The sequence below is a fragment of the Halyomorpha halys genome, unplaced genomic scaffold, assembly GCF_000696795.3.
Source record: "Halyomorpha halys isolate HHAL.00 unplaced genomic scaffold, Hhal_1.1 Scaffold74.1, whole genome shotgun sequence".
NCBI lineage: Eukaryota > Metazoa > Arthropoda > Insecta > Hemiptera > Pentatomidae > Halyomorpha > Halyomorpha halys.
In genome coordinates this window covers 1039732-1059435 of record NW_027104736.1, presented here as the reverse complement: position 1 = coordinate 1059435, position 19704 = coordinate 1039732, and the positions used below count along the sequence as shown (strand labels likewise).

The 19704-nt window shown below is 29.6% G+C and overlaps 2 protein-coding genes across 6 annotated transcripts in view; both read right to left on the bottom strand.

The window, feature by feature from the left end:
- Window positions 1–2846, bottom strand: part of LOC106692868 (nucleolar protein viriato) — a 7823-nt gene extending 4977 nt beyond the window's left edge. Inside the window, exon 1 of one of the 3 annotated variants that reach the window (XM_014439086.3) lies at window positions 2632–2846. In XM_014439086.3, coding sequence (XP_014294572.1) covers window positions 2632–2714 — 83 coding nt within the window. In that variant the 5' untranslated portion in view covers window positions 2715–2846. Of the gene's footprint in view, window positions 1–1821; window positions 2005–2308; window positions 2569–2631 lie in introns of those variants that run through there. The other 2 variants (XM_024362632.2, XM_014439087.3) reach the window with 2 other exon arrangements.
- A 2947-nt stretch (window positions 2847–5793) lies between these two features.
- Window positions 5794–19704, bottom strand: part of Hel89B (histone acetyltransferase 1) — a 41419-nt gene continuing 27508 nt past the window's right edge. For 2 of the 3 annotated variants that reach the window (XM_067044848.1, XM_067044849.1), the window contains exons 26-37: window positions 19397–19548; window positions 19172–19313; window positions 17900–18107; window positions 17716–17816; window positions 16527–16655; window positions 15276–15424; window positions 15058–15192; window positions 14527–14689; window positions 14023–14159; window positions 13531–13612; window positions 10368–10562; window positions 5796–8943 (exon numbers count right to left, since the gene is read on the bottom strand). In XM_067044848.1, the coding sequence (XP_066900949.1) occupies window positions 10383–10562; window positions 13531–13612; window positions 14023–14159; window positions 14527–14689; window positions 15058–15192; window positions 15276–15424; window positions 16527–16655; window positions 17716–17816; window positions 17900–18107; window positions 19172–19313; window positions 19397–19548 (1578 nt within the window). In that variant the 3' untranslated portion in view covers window positions 5796–8943; window positions 10368–10382. Of the gene's footprint in view, window positions 8944–10363; window positions 10563–13530; window positions 13613–14022; window positions 14160–14526; window positions 14690–15057; window positions 15193–15275; window positions 15425–16526; window positions 16656–17715; window positions 17817–17899; window positions 18108–19171; window positions 19314–19396; window positions 19549–19704 lie in introns of all 3 variants that reach the window. The other variant, XM_067044850.1, reaches the window with a different exon arrangement.

The following is a 19704-nucleotide window of genomic DNA, read 5'->3' as shown; positions in this document are numbered from 1 at the left end:
TGTGGGAAAAAATGTAAATAATGAGTGATTGAAATTAACATATCAAAAAATGTAAGCAATGATTAAAAATATATAAATAGTGAAATCATTTAAATTCACAATTCATATATCTTTATCATTACTTACATATTTTATTATGCTAATTTCAATTATTCATTATTTATATTTTCTCCAGCATCTTTCATTATGTTTTCATTTACATGAGCAATGTCTGGTTTTTAATAACTTTTGAATCAGAATCCTTGATTGACTGTGAGTATTATATATGAGGGATGTCAAGAAAGTAACAGACGTTTTGCCTTATCGTGGTGATGGGTAGGGGTAGTGCCACCATCTTGGTGTCAGAAAGTTCCTACATTCAGTACACATCCAGCTGTTGTAGCGTGAGGACTGTGCATTCCTCACTTTTCTCTCTGTGTCGTCAAAATATGCCCTGCAATAGAAAATCCCACCACTTGTGAAGTGCGGCCTGTGATTCGGTTTTCTTGGCTCGAAACAACAGGCCAATTGAAATTTATCGTCAGCTTTGTGATTTTTATGGTCAGGGAATAGTGAGTGAAAGCCGAGTGAGGCAATGGTGCATTGATTTTAAAAATCAACAGCTGTACCGGGGTTCACAACCCAGTTCAGAGGACTGTACTGGTAGGCCTAGCCTTGTGACTGATAACCTGGCAATGTAAAACAATGAAAAAATTCGTGAAAACCGTTGTTTCACAATTACAGAACTGTCTGAACATTTTCCCCAAATTTCACAGAGTGTGGTGCATCAAATTGTGGTGGAGAAGCTTGGTTACCACAAATTTTGTACTCAGTGTGTTCTGAAAATCCTAACAGAAGACCATAAGGAACTGAGAATGGCTCCAGCACTGACCTTTCTACAAGAATACAGCACAAATAGTAATGCAGTTCTTGAGTGAAGCATATCAACTGTGAAACAAAACAGCAGTCAATGGAATGAGCACATACACATTCTCCCAAGAAACCACGAAAGTGTTTGCAAATGCTGTCAGCAAGAAAAGTCATGGCTTCTCTTTTTTGGGACTCCATGGGAGTGCTTCTCGTTGATTTTATAGAACGTGGAGCAACAATCAACTTATGAAAGGTAATGTGAAACACTAAGAAAATTATTATGGTGTGTCATACAAAATAAGCGTCGGGGAAATCTTAGCACCAAGGTGTTGTTTTTTCACGGCAACGTACGGCCAATCGTACCCAGGCAATCTTGGATGGGAGGTGTTTGACCATCCACCATACAGCCCAGATTTGGCGCCGAGCGATTACCACCTCTTCCCACCGATGAAAAAATGCCTCGGTAAACAACACTTTGATACTGACGCCGAACAGCAAGCCGGTGTAAACCAGTGGTTGAAATTACAGACAGCAGATTTCTACAGAGAATGTATTGAAAAACTTTGGCTACGGTGTGATAAATATCTCAATTCTAATGGTGATTATGTAGAAAAATAGCTTAAGAGTATACCTTTCAAATGTATATAATAAACTTTAGAGTTTTTCAAGCTGTGAATTGTTTATTTCAAAGCATCTGTTACTTTCTGGACAGTCTTCATATAAAAGGAAAATAGTCCAGGAGTGGTAAAAAAACTCAAATAGTTTCCTATTTGAACTTTTGTTTTTTACCGCACCCAGACCATCTTCCTTTCATATAACTTTTTTTATCATTTATTTTATATAATTCTTACTTCTAAAATATTATATTTATCTTCAATTAGTATCATCTACTATCTACTTAATTTATTGTTATGTATATTTCCAAGTTTGCTTGTTATCAATTTTTTTGATCTCTAACAAAACCTCACTTACCACTGTGTCATTAAACACATTTCCATTTTAATCCACATTTTGTTTTCCCTGATCTCCTCACTAAGTCAATATTGTTCATGTTCAACTTAGGGATTGAATTAGTATTAAATTACTAGAATGTGGTTATTTTTGTTGTAGTCAATATGATGTTTAAAAAGAATCCATTTTTTTTAATAATTCTGCTAAAATTTAGCTCTAGTTTAGTGGACTAATTTGCCATCTGGAAACAGTAACAGCATTTCAGATGAAGAATTTAATCGACATATGAAACGATGGAGATTTTGTTACATTTTAATTTAAATCATAATGATTTTAAGGAAGATTAAATAGTTCTGACCAAAGTTAAAAAGGAATGTGAATAAAACAGTACTAACCACCTCTCTAGTATAAGATTAAGTTAACTATACTCAGTGCCAGCATGTGTGAGGTTTCCTAAACAATTGGTCATACTGTTGATTAAACTAAGAAAAACAAACATACTAATCACCTACATTGGAAGTTTCCAAAGGTCTGCCAAGAAAGAATAGTATTTTCATCTATAAGATTCAACATATTTTGTACAAGAAATAATCACCGACAATCCAATACAATTTCAGTAACACACTACATTGATATGAACACAAATATTTGACATTTCATATATCTGAGTAAAATCATAAACACTACAAAAATGACTTTAGCCAGAAACATTCTTCTTATTGCCACTGATCAAATTAAAATATTCTAATGATAGTAATTTATCCCAACAAGCCAGATAAGCTTTCAAATAAACGAGAATTTCCAAACAAGTGGCAAAAATATAATTCTTACTTTCGAGCATCTTCGTCAAAGACAATAGCTAATTTTGTCTTTTTATTTATAGGTTTCTTTCTTCTTATTACGACGGGCTCCATTTTTTCTCATTAATGAAAATGTATATTTAAATTAATAAAAAAATCAATAACAAAAATACAACGAATAATACACTACACACACTTGAAATCGGAACACAAACAGGGCAGGTTTCACCAAAACCCATACAATTGATAATAAAACATCGATATACACTTTTTAACTTCAAATCGATGTTCTCTAAAAGCAGGAGGGTGCCATAGCCCTACTCTCTCAAGTAAATATATCTCATAACCAATACTACTTGTAAGTGAAAATGACGCTGAGGGATAGGGATTTGGCCACGCCCCTAGAAGGCAACTGTACAATAAACTTAATAAGGATTTCGCACATTAATATAATTATCCAAAAAATCGTTCATTTAATCCCAAATGTAAAGAGAATACAAGTTGTAGTAAATGTTATTTCCACTAATTTGGTGTATCTATTATGAAAAACCATTAAGTTGTTCTGGAGAAATTCTTTCTCTGTTCTGTTCAGACTCATTTCAATGTGAATATTAAAGACCCTAAAGCCAAAGTCGTGAGCTTAACACTGTAAGTTATGGTGTTATATCATCTGCCTATCTTGCCTTAAGAACCATCATCATCCAGGTAATAAGAGACAAAGGTGATTGTATTTTTATATTTCAGCCATACTTTTGTAAAAGAAAAATCTTAAAATTTTGGAACAAGAACCCCATGGGATATTTATCTTCTGTTATTTCTAAAACCAAAACTATTCAGCAACTATATGGAAGGCTGATGTTAACTGAATGGGAGCAACAGCTGATGAAGAAATGGATAGTTTTCAGGCCTGCTGCAACAATTTAATATCAAAATCCTCAGATATGTGCTTACACCACATAAGAGTTGTAAGGAGATTGTAGGCTTTTATAATACCTCAAAAAAATTATTTACTTTTTAGACTCACAAAGAGGAAAGAACCTATGTAGCTCTTTTAAAAACAAAAATAGCAGTTTAGTTGTTTCTATAGTTTTGAACTTTATATTTTTCAGGGACTCCACTATAGTCAAAACCTGGCTGAAAATATCATCTAATTTGCTTACAAAGGTATCGTTTTTCAAATACAAAATACAAATCCAGCAGGCATAACTACAAGAGGTATAAATGCAGTGAACCAGCTATACTTTGTCACCATTGTCAATTGTGGTCCAGCCCACAACCTGGCTTCAAGCTTCTCTGAGTTTTGTGGGGTAGTACCAAAATTATAATCTGGTGTTTCCTAAGTCATAATGAATTTCGAACCTGAGCTGCTTTCACAGATAACTAAATTTCTTGGATATGATAAATACACTTTTCTATGTCAGGACCTTTTTTACCTAATACTGAACTCAAGAAGCCACACTTAACAGGCCCTCTTGCAGCCAAGGAGTTATATTTTGTCCTGAAATTATACATCAAAGCAGTTCAGAGATATAATTCTAACAAGAGACAGAGAATCAGCCCCTTTCTAAAAGACTTGAAGTCCTAGTTGCATGGTGTCATTAGAGTTGACTGGTGTTTACAAAATGCAGATCTGTTAGAAGAAAAAAAGTTTACAATCATACTCTCTGGCCATTTATCATCTATTTTCCTTAATGAATGATCTGCTGTATCATAAACATTTCCATTTAGGGTTCCAAGCTGTTGAGGCACTCATATTTAAAAAATATTGGATATTTCAGCTACGTTAAGTCATCAAAAACTAACTAAGAAAATACCTATCCTGCTTGAATATGATTGCCCGACCTCAAAACCCTCTACTGGACACTTCCTCCTGCAGAGTACACCCTTCAATACCTTTTTCAGAATGTGGAGTGGATTATGCAGGACGATCCACTATACGCTAAAAAGTAGTCAGAATGCACCTATTTCAAAGACATACTTGTGTATTTTAATTTTCTTGGCAAGCCACACTATTTACCTGAAATTAGTAAGGTTTTTTAGTGCAGAGGCTTTTCTTGCAACCCTAGGCAGGTTTGTAGTCCTTAGGGGGTGTCCTTATGCAATGTAATTTCATAGGGCCAATCAGACAAAATAAGTTGTACCTTTGGTAACTCGCCAATAAGAGAAGAAATCAGATCCAAAATTATGCAGTAACTTATGGCTTCGGAAATCACTTCAACCCTCTCCATTCACCACATTTTGGAGAAATCTGGGAAGCTGTAGTGGGGAGCCAAGGGACAGCTATACAGTCACTAAACAACAGGCATATATTTACTTTTAAAGAATTAACCATTCTTTGTTAGAATTGAGGCTGTGCTCAACTCTATACCACTATGCCGACTGCCAGATAGTAATAGTAAAGGAGGAGAACATATTCCTGGGCATTTTCTTGTTAGTGCTCCACCATGCCTGTTAAAACCTTATCCTCTTGGCAGCTTATCACACATTGAGTGCAACATTTTTGTAAATTGAATATTTACAAAGTCTGCATAAAAGACCAAAGTGCTATAATTCTAGTCAAGCCTTCAAATTGGTGGCATCGTAATGATACCCGATACCCATGGCATGCCACTTAACTGGAAGCTAGCTAAAACATTGTTGAGATTCACCTAGGAGAAGAGGGCATCATCCGTGTTGTTACCATCAAAGATGCTAACTTAAATAAGACTTGATCATAAGTTAGTGTTCCTCTCCCTTTTAACCGAGTCCTAGTTACTCATTTTAAATTTTATAATCACATCAAAACCTGCAAGTTTCTAGTGGGAAGGATCTTAATGGCTTATAGAAATTTTATGTTAAGAACAAGCTCTGTGAAAATTCTAGTTCGTACGTGGTAAGCAGAGAGAGCTATGAGCGATATATTGCCCATCCTCTCTCAACTCCCACTGCAGTTGTTATTTTTGTCAGTTGAATTCTAGTGTAGCAATAAGGATCTAAATCAATTTGCATAAGCACAATATTATGTACTGCTCAGGGAGGCAGAAACCATTTCCACAGGAAGTTTAAATACTTTAAAAGGGCTGCTTGAAATCTGACCATTACTAAATTAATATTTATACCATAATTTGAAAGATTTATATAAAAAAAATAGGATAAAAAAAAACTTCATTAGAAAATAATAAATATCACTTTACACGTGACATATTATCTTTATTGGAGAAATATTACAATTTATTGATGAGTAATGAGCAACAAAAAAGAATAAGAACTAAGTAACAAATAAAAAGTACAATATGAGTATTTATAACACTGGGACTTATTAATGGTAATACTTTGGTAATAAAGACAAAGAGCTTCAAGTAATAGGAAAATACTTATATAAAAATAGAACATAAATATATAATTGTATATAATTTACCTATATACAATTACAAAATACAAGTAAGGACAAAGACAACAATAATAGCTAAAAGTGAGAGAAACAATTAAGATTTGAGGTAGAAATTGAAAGTAGATAAGTGCAATACAATACTTGGTAAAAATTAAAAATAAGCCAAGGGGAATTTGTGACTGATTCATAATGTTAATTTATTTATTTAAACCACTAGAAGATTGTGATGTATTATGAAACAAATTAAATAGGATTACACTATGAAAAAATTGTTTATAAAATGATAAGGTATGTTAAAATTATATAAGACTAACCAATTAATAATTTAATCAATCAACTGAGAAGTTATCAAATATTAATCATTAAAATATTCAAAATAATGAATGTCAATAAAAATTATCCTTTGGATTTTTATCAATCAATCTAAAACAAAGCAGAATTTTACGCAAAGTAATTTTGATTAATAATTGAATTGAGGAACACTAATTAAATTTTATAAAAGCAACTGATTCTTCAATAAACCAAATAAGTAAATATTGGTGAAATAAAAAATTAAATTGTATTTAACGGTCAATAAACAAGCTAATAAGTTTAAATAATAATGGTAAAGCGTTACACCAAATTATAGAAGTGCTAAAATAAGATGTAAGCCACTCGGACATCCTGCAAATAAATGATATAATTTTAAATATTGATCTAATATTATTGATATCAGTGAACAAATTTAAATTTTTTACTATTCATATTCGGACAATAAATTTTAACTTTTTCAATTCCTCTATTAAAATCAGTAACCTATTTATATATATAAAGAAGTACAGGGAAATAAATTATATCACCTACTTCATCATTATTTAAAGGGACCGGTACATGGTACAACTTACTCGACAAACTTGGTTATGTTGATGCCGATGTTGGATCGTGTGTGGGACAGCTGGGCAACAAGGTCTGCAAACTAAGTTGTACCATGTACGGTCTCTTTAGAAACCTTTTTAAATACAATCAAGGTCTCATGTTTATCAATTACATGGGTTATAAATAATTATTACAGAAATTCTCAATGATCCTTTCTGAATCACATTGAAAGAGACACACCACTATTAACTATAGTTAAATATATATTTTCCCTAATAAATAAAGAATTAAATCTCGTGATACAAAGGCAAGAACAAGCTGATAGCTATTTAACAAGTTTTCATAAGTACATGTAACTAATACATACAATGACAAATACTTTAAAAAATATAAGATATTATTTTGTTGACATTTTGATTCCCAATGATAACAACAAACATTCAGGGAATAATCACCCCCAAATTAAATGGTAATGATTAAATATTACTATCGTACTAACATTATTATTAAAAGTCCAATTGACCCTAAAGCAACCTTTTCTTTTCTGAATAGTTAAAAAAAATTAGAAAGTTATATTTTGCAAACCATAACCTAATTTTTTAAGTATGATATCTTTATGATCCAGTATTAAATAATGAATAACTTAAAACTATTATCTACCAGGATAAATATATCTTTTTAAAATATTGAGAAACCGGACCTATGAATAACTTTTCAGTGAAACAGTAGCAATGAAAATAAAATATTGTCATAGGCCTCATTACTGTTAAATGTAATTTAATGTTGACTCTAATTTTTCAAACATTCTCCACATCTTGAAAGGTTGTAGTCACATGAATCGGTTTCATATATATCTTTAAATTTATTTAATATTTTCTTTCATTGTATCAAAATCAGAAATGAAAATATATTGATATAAAGCAAAGTTATTTATTCGAGCCAAAATAGTTTTCAGGTAACTATAAAATGTTCATAATTTATCTTTGGCCTTATTTTTTAAATTTATAAATAAAAACTAAAGTTCACATCACAGGATTTTAAAACTAAAAATAAAATTTGATGATTAGATTTTGTAGACTCTGAAGGCCTTTGTTTCTTTCAAAATTTTATCAATACAATTTTTTTTTTAAGCGATATGTGAATATTTTTGAATATGTATATCATAATTTTAATTATTGAAGCACTTATTTAACAATATTAAACTTATATACATTCCTCTTATATTCTACAAACTTTCCAGCCAGTGATTGATAATTAAATAAAAAAAAATATTATTCAAGTTCTGATAGAAGTGAGTAGTCTACCTTCATTAAATTATGAGACCTTTTTTAATATCTTTGCAGTTTAATAATATTTGTAGTAATATAAAAATTAAATACTTTTATTTAAAATATTTAATACATTTTATATAATGATCTGAAAAACAATATATCTTCTCAGATAGTTACGGTCAAATTAACTTTGAAAAAATTTGCAAAAGATTCAAAAAGGGTTTCCCCCTGATGAAAGAAGAAGGATTTCCCATTCCCCGTATAATAATAAAAAGATAAAACTGTTATCATAAGTTTTGAGAAAAATAAGTATAAAAGAAGACTGATGCGTTGCATTTTAAATCCAAGCCTATTTTCGATTTTTTATTTATGTATTTTTTAATTAACAGTTTACAGGTAAAAGAATTTCTTCAAAAACATTCAAATATTTAATGGTTTTTGGGAAAAAAAAGTTTATGCTGAGATAATCCAGTACCAAACTATTAATTAAATAAATAAAAAATAGAGCTGGCTTTTTTCAAATGCAATGCCTCAAAAGTAATTAAAGGTGTGCTCAAATCAACACAATTTCCAATAACTATCTTAAAATAACCGTCTATAACCTAAAGTAGGTAGAATATATTCACAGCTGTCTTTAAAATTATTTAGTGTTTAAACATTAAAACAAAACTAGTAAAAATTACAATTAATTCATCAGACTGATAAATATTTTAAAGCTATATAATAAAAATATAATTATAATATTTACTGGTACACTTAAAAAAAAAAAGGTTTGAGAGAGACTTGACTTTCCCCTTCTACTACAACAATTGAGCAATCTGATTACAGTTCCTTTTTAATACATAACCTGAAATAAAATAATAGAAATATTATAATCAATATTTATTCAATAATACCTAAATTTTACCAGCAAAGTATCTAGTTCCGAAGTTAGCATTATAACTTTTAATTGAACGATAAGGCTGGTTCTTTAGGTAACCACCTCATTTCATTAAGTTATTGAATACTAAACAATTTTAATACTTGAAAAAAAAAATTATGAATATAGTGAAAATTGTGGCCAACTCTTGTTTGTTAATTTTTTTAAACTAAACTGATATAAACTTTCTTAACCTTATCTAAGCAAACAAGTCAAATGCAGAGGGTACACAAAAGAAGCTACATGGAGTGCCCAGCCAGATCTACTCCAACAGCTAAGCCAGGTCTGTGGGTGGGTAAAAGCAAAGCAACTGGAGGTTCGCCATGACTTCTAATTGCTACTCCGATTCTTGCTTGTAATTATATTTTTTTTATATTGGTATGTTGGCTCAATAGGTTAATTATTATTTGAGTTCCTTTCACCACACCAGGACCATTTTCATTTTATACATTACAGCAATAACAAGGACCTTCCAATTATTTTTTACTGTCAATCTGAAAACTTTTTTTTTAATGGAAAAATCTCAATAAATCGAATATTACGAAGAATTATTAAGATGATATTCAAATTACCAAGTAGGAAAGCTCCAACTTAGTAATTAAAATAGAGATCCCACAAGACCTAGCAGTGGCTGGAAGATTATTTAACTCGTCAAAAGTTCATTATTTATGATTATTTAACTCGTCAAGGCTGATAAAAATAAAGGGATTTGAAGCTGTACTTGGCAAATGAATACAAAACCTTTCACAAGATATTTAGATTGAACCTAGGAGGAGTTGACAGTTGGTAATGAAATACCTTGCTTGGATACAAAAGTTTATGCTCCCTCCCACGATATAGCTAATTCGAATTGAAAAAAATGTTCAACTTGACTTTCAAGCAATATAAACCTCAATTTTGAAAAAATTATCTTTACCCTAAGAAATGAAATCCATAATAAAAACAGAAGAAATGGTAATAATAAGCGTTATGAAATATAAAATTGGATTTTGAATTGTTAAAATCTTTTTTTAATAAAAAATCATGTAATACTGAATTAAATTAAAAGATGTAAATTAATATTTACATTTTTTTTTTCATTATGCGCTTATTTTATATTGTTTCCTTAGCAACATAATGACAGGCTCTAAGAATCCGTTGGAAACATCCAACAGAACCCATTTCAATGCAGACTTGACATCAACATACTTTGGGGATTAATTGGTTCACATAGTTAGGATCTAGGACTGTCAAACAAATTATAATCCACATTGGCCTGTAATCCTCTTTTTCCTTTTTTATTACTTAAATAAAATGATAACAACAGGTAACATACATTATAGCATTAATTGTTAAAAACCAATAATACCTACGGTCTAAAAACCACTTCAGTCCTTAAGACTATTCACAAAATTACTAAGGTCGTATTCCTCATCATAGTCAGCCTGATCCCAAAGGTCAGGAAGAGAATCGAGAACAGACTTTAGCTGACCACCACTACCCACACTGGATGGTCCACTCATGTTACTAATGTTACCTTGCTTCTCTAAAGAGAAGAGATCTAGAAGCTGCAAAAAAAAAATAAATAAATAAAAATAAGTTCTTTATAGGAGAATAGGTGGCGGTCTATAAAGGCTTCAAAAAAGTGAACTATTTATTGTTCAACAATAGGTTTACAATAAATAGTCCTCTTTTACTATTTTGATACCTTTATTGACGGCCACCCAGACTATCTCCCTACAATCGGTCAATTACCTTCTTTCAATAAAAATAAGTTATTTTAATAATAACTATAATAATGAGGATTTAAGAAGAATAGATGACTGTCTTCTCTATCACTAAGGTAGGAAAAAAGACTGTCACCTGACCAGCTGTCAAGTTCTTCGCTCAAGTCAAATCAGCCCTTATCCTAAAACTCCGAGAGCTTGCGTATAAAAATCAACATTATCTGATGAAAACTTTGATAGCAATTTTTAGAATCTTAATAAAGAAATGAGAGTCTGCCAGTCAGATCATGCTACCTACAGAGCTAGTGCTAAAAAAAAATTGTTTTTTCATCCGGAATGTCATTTAAAGTAGAGTAAATATGCGAAGATATGAGAATTTTGTCCAAACAGCTATAAATCAATATTGTGTCAAATATGAAAACTACTACTCCTACGAAGAAAACACAACTAAAACTATTTTATAGCACATTAAACTAACTTTAGTTCGAGTGCTCAAAGACATCCGTACGTCTAATGGTTCCTGAGATATATTTTTCATAAGCCAAAAGTTTTGTCTGAACTAGAAATCATCATTTCGTAAATTTATGATGGCAAATATCATGAAAACTATGACTCCTACAAAGATAAACTACTTTATAGTACATTAAACTAGCTTTAATTTGAGTATTAATAGACATCTGTGAGTCTAATGATTCCTGAGATATAGATTTCCCAAAATAAATTCACCAACTACTGATTTTTCAGAAAATTTTTAATGAAAAGTTACTTTTAAAAAATAAGTATATCTTGGGAACTATTGAATGTAAATAGATCTTTTATGGTTCATAGTTTAGCAAATTTTCCTCTACTTTCAATGATGTTTTATTAGGTTGTCTAGTGTTGTAGATAATTTGAAAGCCGCCATTTTATCAGGTAGCATGATCCAACTGGCAGACTATTTCTTTATTGGCAATACAATAAAGATTCAAAAAAGCGCTATCAAAGTTTCTATCAGATGATGTCAATTTTTTTTGCACAAGTTCTCAGACTAAAGGGAAGAGCATTTCCAGTTTATAGTAAAACTTGGAGAAAAGGAATTAATCAAAAATTTCATAAACCTATACTACATTGAGCCAGGGTGAAAAAAAGGCAGTTATATCACCCCAATTTTTTATTAAATTAATGAATATTACGCATAATTAAATGTAAAAATTGATAAGTGTGACAAGTATTTTTGGGGGGAATAAAAAATGACAGCTGTTTCAAAACGTAGAACAAAATTAATTTATCATTTGGAGCTCTTTAAAACTACCAACAACACTAGAAAACCTAAGAGAACATCATTTAAAGAAAAGAAATTTTGCCCAAATAGAGCAATTCAAGTTCAATAGTTCTCGAGATATACCTTTTTAAAAAGCAACATTTCATTAAAAATGCACATAAACATCAGTAGTTATTAAATTTATTTTAAGAAATCTATATCTCAAAAACCATTTTACCTACAAATGGTACAAATTAATACTCAAATTAAAGCTAATTTAATGTACTATAATGTAGTTTAGGACGTTTATCTTTGTAGAAGTAGTAGTTTTATTGATATTCAACAAAATGAATTCACAAAATATTGATTTCTAGCTGTTCGTACAAAACATTGATTTCTAGCTGTTTGTACAAAATATTATTACATTTTGATTTATGAAAAAAAAATATCTCAGGACGTATTAGACTTACAAGTGTCTGCCAGCACTCAAACTGAAGCTAGTTTAATGTGCTATAAAGTATTTTATTACACATATCTTCGTAGGGGTTTCAGTTTTCATGATATTTGCTAAAATAAATTGATTACGACAAAATTTCATGTGCAAAATTAGTATTCATGTTTGAATATCATTAAAACTACTACCCTGATAAAGATACATATAATAAACTACTTTATGGCACATTAAACAAGCTGCAGTTCGAGTGCTTAAAGATATCCTTATGTCTAATGGTTCCTGAGATACATTTTTCATAAACCAAAAGTTTTGTCCGAACAACAAAAAATCAATATTTCGTGAATTTATTTTAGCAAATATCATGAAAACTATTACTCCTACAAAGATAAACTTTATAAACTACTTTATAGCACATTAAACTAGCTTTAATTTTAGTATTAATAGACATCTGTAAGTCTCATACTTCCTGAGATAATGTTTTTCATAAATCTAAATGGGATAATGTTTTGTCCGAAACAGCTAGAAATCAACATTTTGTGAATTCATTTTGTAGAATATCAATAAAACTAAAACTACGAAGATACTTTAGTGATGAGTACTACTTTATAGTACATTTAATTAGCTTTAATTTGAGTATTAATTTGTACCATTTGTACGTCAAAGGATTTTTGAGATATAGATTTCACAAAAAAAATCCACTAACTACTGATTTTGTGTATTTGTTTATGAAATATTGCTTTATAATAAACTATATCTTGAGAACTATTGAACATAAATAGCTTTATTATGGCTTATATTTTAGCAAATTTACTCAACTTTAAATGATGTCCTATTAGATTTTCTATTATTGTATATTGATAGCTCCAAAAGAAAAAATAATTTATATAAATATTTTGAAACAGCCGCCATTTTGTATTCTTTATAACTATACATGGCAGACTCATCAATTTTGACTATTTTTCTCCTCTTGGACTCTTGTACTATTACTTTAGGTTTCAGACCAACACGTCCCATCTAACAAGACATTTGATAGAAGGCTGGTCATTTAAAAGTTGTAAAATAAATACATGAAAAGATTAGTAAAATAAAAAGTTTTAAATTATTGATAATCTTACCTTGTCTGTTCCCATTGTTTCAAGACTAGCATTGTCAGCACTGATGACAGTATTTGCAGTCATCAATTTGAATTTTTGTAATCTGAAAAGTAATTAATATTGAAAAAAACATATATATACAATAATTTCTTTTGTGTATGCATTAAAAGAAATATTAAAAAACAAGATTTAAGAATATCTTTCTTATAATTACAGAATCTTACTATTATCAATTTTAAAGGTACCTAATTGATCAAGTTGAAAAAGCTTCATGGTGGAAGAGTAACAGAAGAAAACTATACTTACAATTTCTAACTTAATTAAACTTTAATTTAAACACAACAAATTTTAAAAACAATTAAATAATATTAATGAATATGAATTAAACTGTATTAGTATACAACTGAATTTAATTAGGAGTTGTGCTCCCAATAAATGGTAACAGCATCAATTTGAGTGAAATGATTAATGATTAATTGAGCATTGAAATGAGAGATTTCTAAGAATATTCACCCCATTATCTTTTCTTCTAATGTTGCTCTAGTTATAAGCCTGTACACATTTACAACTTTCTTCTGTCCAATTCTATGAGCTCGATCCATTGCTTGCAGATCTTTCATTGGTGACCAGTCATGCTCAACAAATATCACCTAAACAATTAAATAAGTTATTTAAAGAAAAACATGCAAAAGAGTTTTTAAAACACATTTTCTTACATATTAATTTAGATTTCACAATGCAGTATTCATAAACTTACATCATCAAATAACATTTAACTATTGAACAAAATTATTATTCCAGCAACCAATTTTGATTAATGTTAATAGGAATCTTTATTATAGGACATTAAACTGTGATTGTAAGTATTTATCAATGAAGGTAAATTCCAAAGTTTATTTAAAATCAAAATTTTTTTTTATAACTTTTAATTCTTCATCCATATCAAAACATGAATAATTATTACTAATATAATTGATTCTAAAAAATAAATATAATGCTTATTAGTTCTATACTAACAGTGTCGGCTCCTGTCAGATTGAGTCCAAGACCTCCAACTTGTGTTGTTAAAATAAGTACATCTATAGTTGGATCATTATTGAATCTGGTAACAACAGAATGCCTGAGATTAGCGGGAACACTTCCATCAAGCCTTAAATAGCTTACTGTTGGCATGTGAGATCTGAAAAATCAATTAAATTAATAAACATTGAAGGATTTTATCATTTCAAACTCAATGCACTATTAAACTGAAAACATCATTTTCTACCTTAAATAGAAAAGTACTACAAATTATTGTTTTTGAAGACTAAGGCCATTGGTTATAATAGGGAATAAAGCCAAGAGAACAAAAAAATACAATAGTCACAAGTAGAATATTAATAAACTATATTTTCTATGTATAAGCCATACAGAAAAAAAATTTATTATTTAAAAAAAATTATCGTTATTAAAAAAAAATTAAATTATGATGATGTTTATATTGTTATTGATTTGAATATCTATTCTAATTTAAAATATTATTTTCGATAAATTCAACAAAATACATACTTAAAAAAATCATTTTCTAATATATCAAGCATAGCTTTCAACTGACAGAATATCAAAGCCCGATGCTGGTTGACAACGATATCCTCGGTTTGCTCTCCATTAGGCACACCAATCCCACAGTCGATCAATAGTTGCCTTTAAAAAATAACAATTTATGCTTAGTACATCAATATCAAACATATAAAATAATTACACAACTGATAATATTTTTTTCTCACTTCAATGCAGGAAATTTAGCAGCGTGCTGGATATCGGACAATGATGAATTCTGTTCTTTTAATTGTTTTATCATGTTTTCATATTGAGGATGTTTAGGATTCAAAGCAAGCTTAGGATGATTGCAGACACTCTGTAAATACCTCAGAGCCTAGAAAATACAATTATCTGGTATATTAAAACAATAGTTTTAATGACTACATTTAATAACTATGTCACAATAAAGTAAAAAGTAAAGCTCTTAATATCAGACTTTCAAGTTTATATCAGATATTTAAAGTTTTTCATTTATGTATAAATAAACCATTGATACATTTTAGATCTAATTTTTATCCTAGATATTTATTCTGTAGAAAGCATTATAACTAAATTTAAAAAAAAAAAAATTTGGCCCACAAACTCGAGTAATTGAAGGAATCTCTTTAAAAAGGTTCTTACCGGCAAAATATAACAAATACATTTTTTAACATAAATTGATACCTTCTGATTTAACCTAACAGACACTACACTCAGTAGGTCTCTGTGAATTAAAACTGATTTAGATCAAATGTAATGTAGGAATTAACAGTTACAGAAACCATGTTACAAATGCAAGTAATATGTCCGTACTCAAGGGAAAATCACCTAAACATTCTGTCTTAAAAAAGATAAATTTTGGCCAAAAAATGGCTATCATGTGAAAAACAAGATGTTAAGGGATAGTAGTCAACTACAACCACTGACTCGTAGCAGGAAATCAACACTGAGTCATTCCTGAAGGTCTCAAATTTAGGCAGAAAAGTTGACACAAACAAAATAACTTTCTTAAACTGAACTAAAGAGGGCAGCATACATAAAAGCTTTCAAAAAGATGTTTTTTGGTTTTTTTTACAAGCTCACTTTTATGTTTAAAACTTTTTTTTTTTTTTATACTTAGGCATATAATTCTAATTAAAATAAAAAAAAAAAATTTTTGATTCAATGAAAAATTGTTTCTGTAAAAATAACAATTAAGGAAACTACTTTGTATGACTGATTTGCTAAGAAAAAAATCAAATCAGAAATACAATTGCATTAAAATCAGTTAATTTTAAGTAAAAACAATGCATCTACAGCTGATGTTGATCTAACATGAGACACTTCAGTGTCTTGACACAAAACAGAAAGAAAATATAGCTAGTAATTGTTTTAGATAAATAAATTCATAATAATAATAGAAAACGAAAATTATGAGAATGTGTTTAATGTGAAAAAAGTCATCGATTAAATATTACCTGGAATATATGAGATGTATTGGGCGATTGATTCGAATTCACAGATTCCGACAAGGTTTGATGGGCTCTTGATTTAGCAAAATCTTCATAAAGTTGCTTCTGAAGAGGACTAAGCTCACAGTAGTAGTCCTATAAAAGTTCCACATTAATAAAATCAGTTAGACCATTTCCATTTGTAATTTTCGTTAGCTATTAAAGGAATGAATACATGGATCAACAATTCTCCAAAATTGTCCATTTGAAGCAAGATTGACACACAAACTTATTAATATCTTAATTAATTAATAAATCGCTTAAAAACAGTTGCACCAAGAACTGCTACAATGTAAACTGTTAGATCAGGAAATATTCACAGAAATATTTAAATAAAACCTTTAAGAATTTTGTAGTTCTGTTATTTTATTGCGTATTTATGAATTTCCATTATATTTAATTATGTTTTTGCAGCTATTGTGTAATGCAATCTTTTTTCCATGTTTTTAACTGAAATAAAGTAGATATAAATAAAATATTATATACAGTTTCTACTAGTTTATCGAGTTTTTCTTGATTGTCAAACAGCCTATCTTCTCCTTTAATCAACTTTATGTTTTGTATTTTGCAGTGATGAAAGCAGTCCTTAGAACTAGCATATTTCATTAGTATCGAATAAAATGTCAGTTTTGCAGGTGGTTAATAAAATATAAGTAAGAAAAACAATTTATTGCAGCATCCATCACAATATTAAACAGGCCTAATTACCTACCTATTCACTGATGAAAGATTTGGAACCTACTGTTTCACAAGCGTCAAAATGAAATAAAGATTGCTCAAACAATTATTTTAATAGCTACACTATTCATTAATAAAACTTACTATCAATCACATTAGTATTAATATTAACTTAGCCTATTAATGGCAGTGCTAGGGCCACTAATTATGGTTTAAAGCCTAAACCAATTTGGTCTTCAGTATATTGGAACTGAGTTTGGTGAGATGGCACAAAATGCACACCTATTTCATTAACCGATGGCTAGTATAGATATTAATTAGCAATTATGCATTTTATAAAATTAATAATTAGTCTGTATAATCACTTTAGTGATACTTGGTAAAATAAAAGTACTTGGTTTTACTTTAAGTTAGTTTGGAAGGGAAAACAAGGTTAAAGTGACCCATAAACAGAGCAAGTTAGATGACTTTATTATACCTGAGTTATTTTAGGAGGCAAGTCCTTAAGAACATCTTCTTTCATTCTCCTAAGCACAAAAGGAAGGACTTGTCTATGAAGCGCCTCCATAGCCAATACTCCTAAAAAATAAATAAATAAAACAATTGGAATGATTACAGAAATTAATATTCTATAAATTGTAAAAACACAAAGAAACAAATACCTGCTTCTTGTTCTTTTGCAGAGCTCTTTGGGTCTCTGCTCATGAGGATAGGCCTACTATAACGAGCTGTAAACTGCTTTTCTGTTCCAAGAAAACCAGGCATGAGGAAGTCAAAAAGAGACCACAGTTCAAGCACATTATTCTGTATTGGTGTTCCTGACAATATCAAGCGATGGTTTGCTATAAGTTGTTTAATAGCTTTTGATGACTGAAAATTAAGTTATTACTAAGAATGACTACTCAAATGTAGTTTTTATAATTATTTTTTCAAATTATACATGTATTACTGGGGGGCCAAACCATATTAAGTAGTGCACATAAAATCAAGTTGGTTGCTTGATTAATTTAATTTTTTTTTCATATCCTGTATGTTGATTCCTCTGTTAAAAAAAGAAGTTGGTGAATTTTGTTCCTTTTTTGACCATTCATAAATAGCAACTATTGTTCTTAGGATCTATAGGCTGATTCCAGTAAATGCAAGCATTTGTGGTTGTATCGATGGTTCAAAAGCTACTTGACTTAGAAAAATCAAATTAACACAATTTTAAAGGTTATGTTTTAAGCCAAAAAAAATTTACTCTTAGTATATTTAATGTCTATTATTCTTAGTATATTTAATTTGTGATGACCAAACAGACAGCATTCTCTCCCCCCTATAACATTTTTCATTAAAATTTCCCCATTCCCCTGTTCTTTGTGTTACACTATCAAAGCATTGCCGGAACATTTCATAACCTCAAACTCCTTCCTTCCATTGCTCTCTATTAATACCAAAAATTCTGAAATAGATTATGTATATCAAATAGTATTGTTTCTTATTATGTGGGGATCTTATGGATGAAAATGAGAATTATGAATGATTTTTTTAATAAAGATTTCAAAAAGTTATTTAAAATTATAAAACACTTTCTGCTAAAATGTGGCAGTAAATTTTGATGGTTACGCAATAGGTGCTATGAAGTAAAAAGGTACGAAGAGTTCTGACTATTTTCACTGATGATTAAAGTATACTCATCATCGGAGGTACGGAGGTACTGCTAAAGGTAAAATATTCTAATTAACAAACAATTTAACATTTTAAATGTTTTCACTTTTATAGTTATCATGTTTTATGACTGAATGCCTCATTTAGTAAATTATTATTTTTTAAAATAATTATTTTATACATTGGAGAAAAAAAAAAAAAAAAGCTGTCCTTATATGGTATTTGAAATGAATTTTACTTAGGCAAATAAAAACAAAAATTATGAATAACTATAATATAAATTTTACCTTAGTTTTTCCATTTTTAATCACGTGACCTTCATCCAATATACAATAATTCCATTTAATGCTTGAAAAAAAGTCTATATCTTTTCTAACAATATCATAAGAAGCAACAATCAAGTTGTGCTTTTTAACTTGTTTTCGAAGTCTGAAATAATAAAAATAATATTCAAGCAAAAAAATTAAACATAGAACATTATAATATAATTAAATGAATCAACATAATAGTACCTTTCTCTTTCAGCTGGTGGACCAGCATACTGTAGTGCTGAGAGGTATTTACGAGATGTGAATTTCTCTACTTCAAAGACCCAGTGACCAGTCAGTGTTGGAGGGCAAACCACAAGAGAAGGTAATGGTGCACAATCAGCCTTCTTTGTGTCCTGTAATTAACATTAAATGAATAAAAATATTAGCAACAAGCATTATTTGAATTAAAATTAAAGTAAACATATGTAATTAAATAGATAAGCAATAATAGGAAGGAAGCAAATTATCAAAATATGAGTAATCTAGTTTTTATTTATCTTCTCATAAAA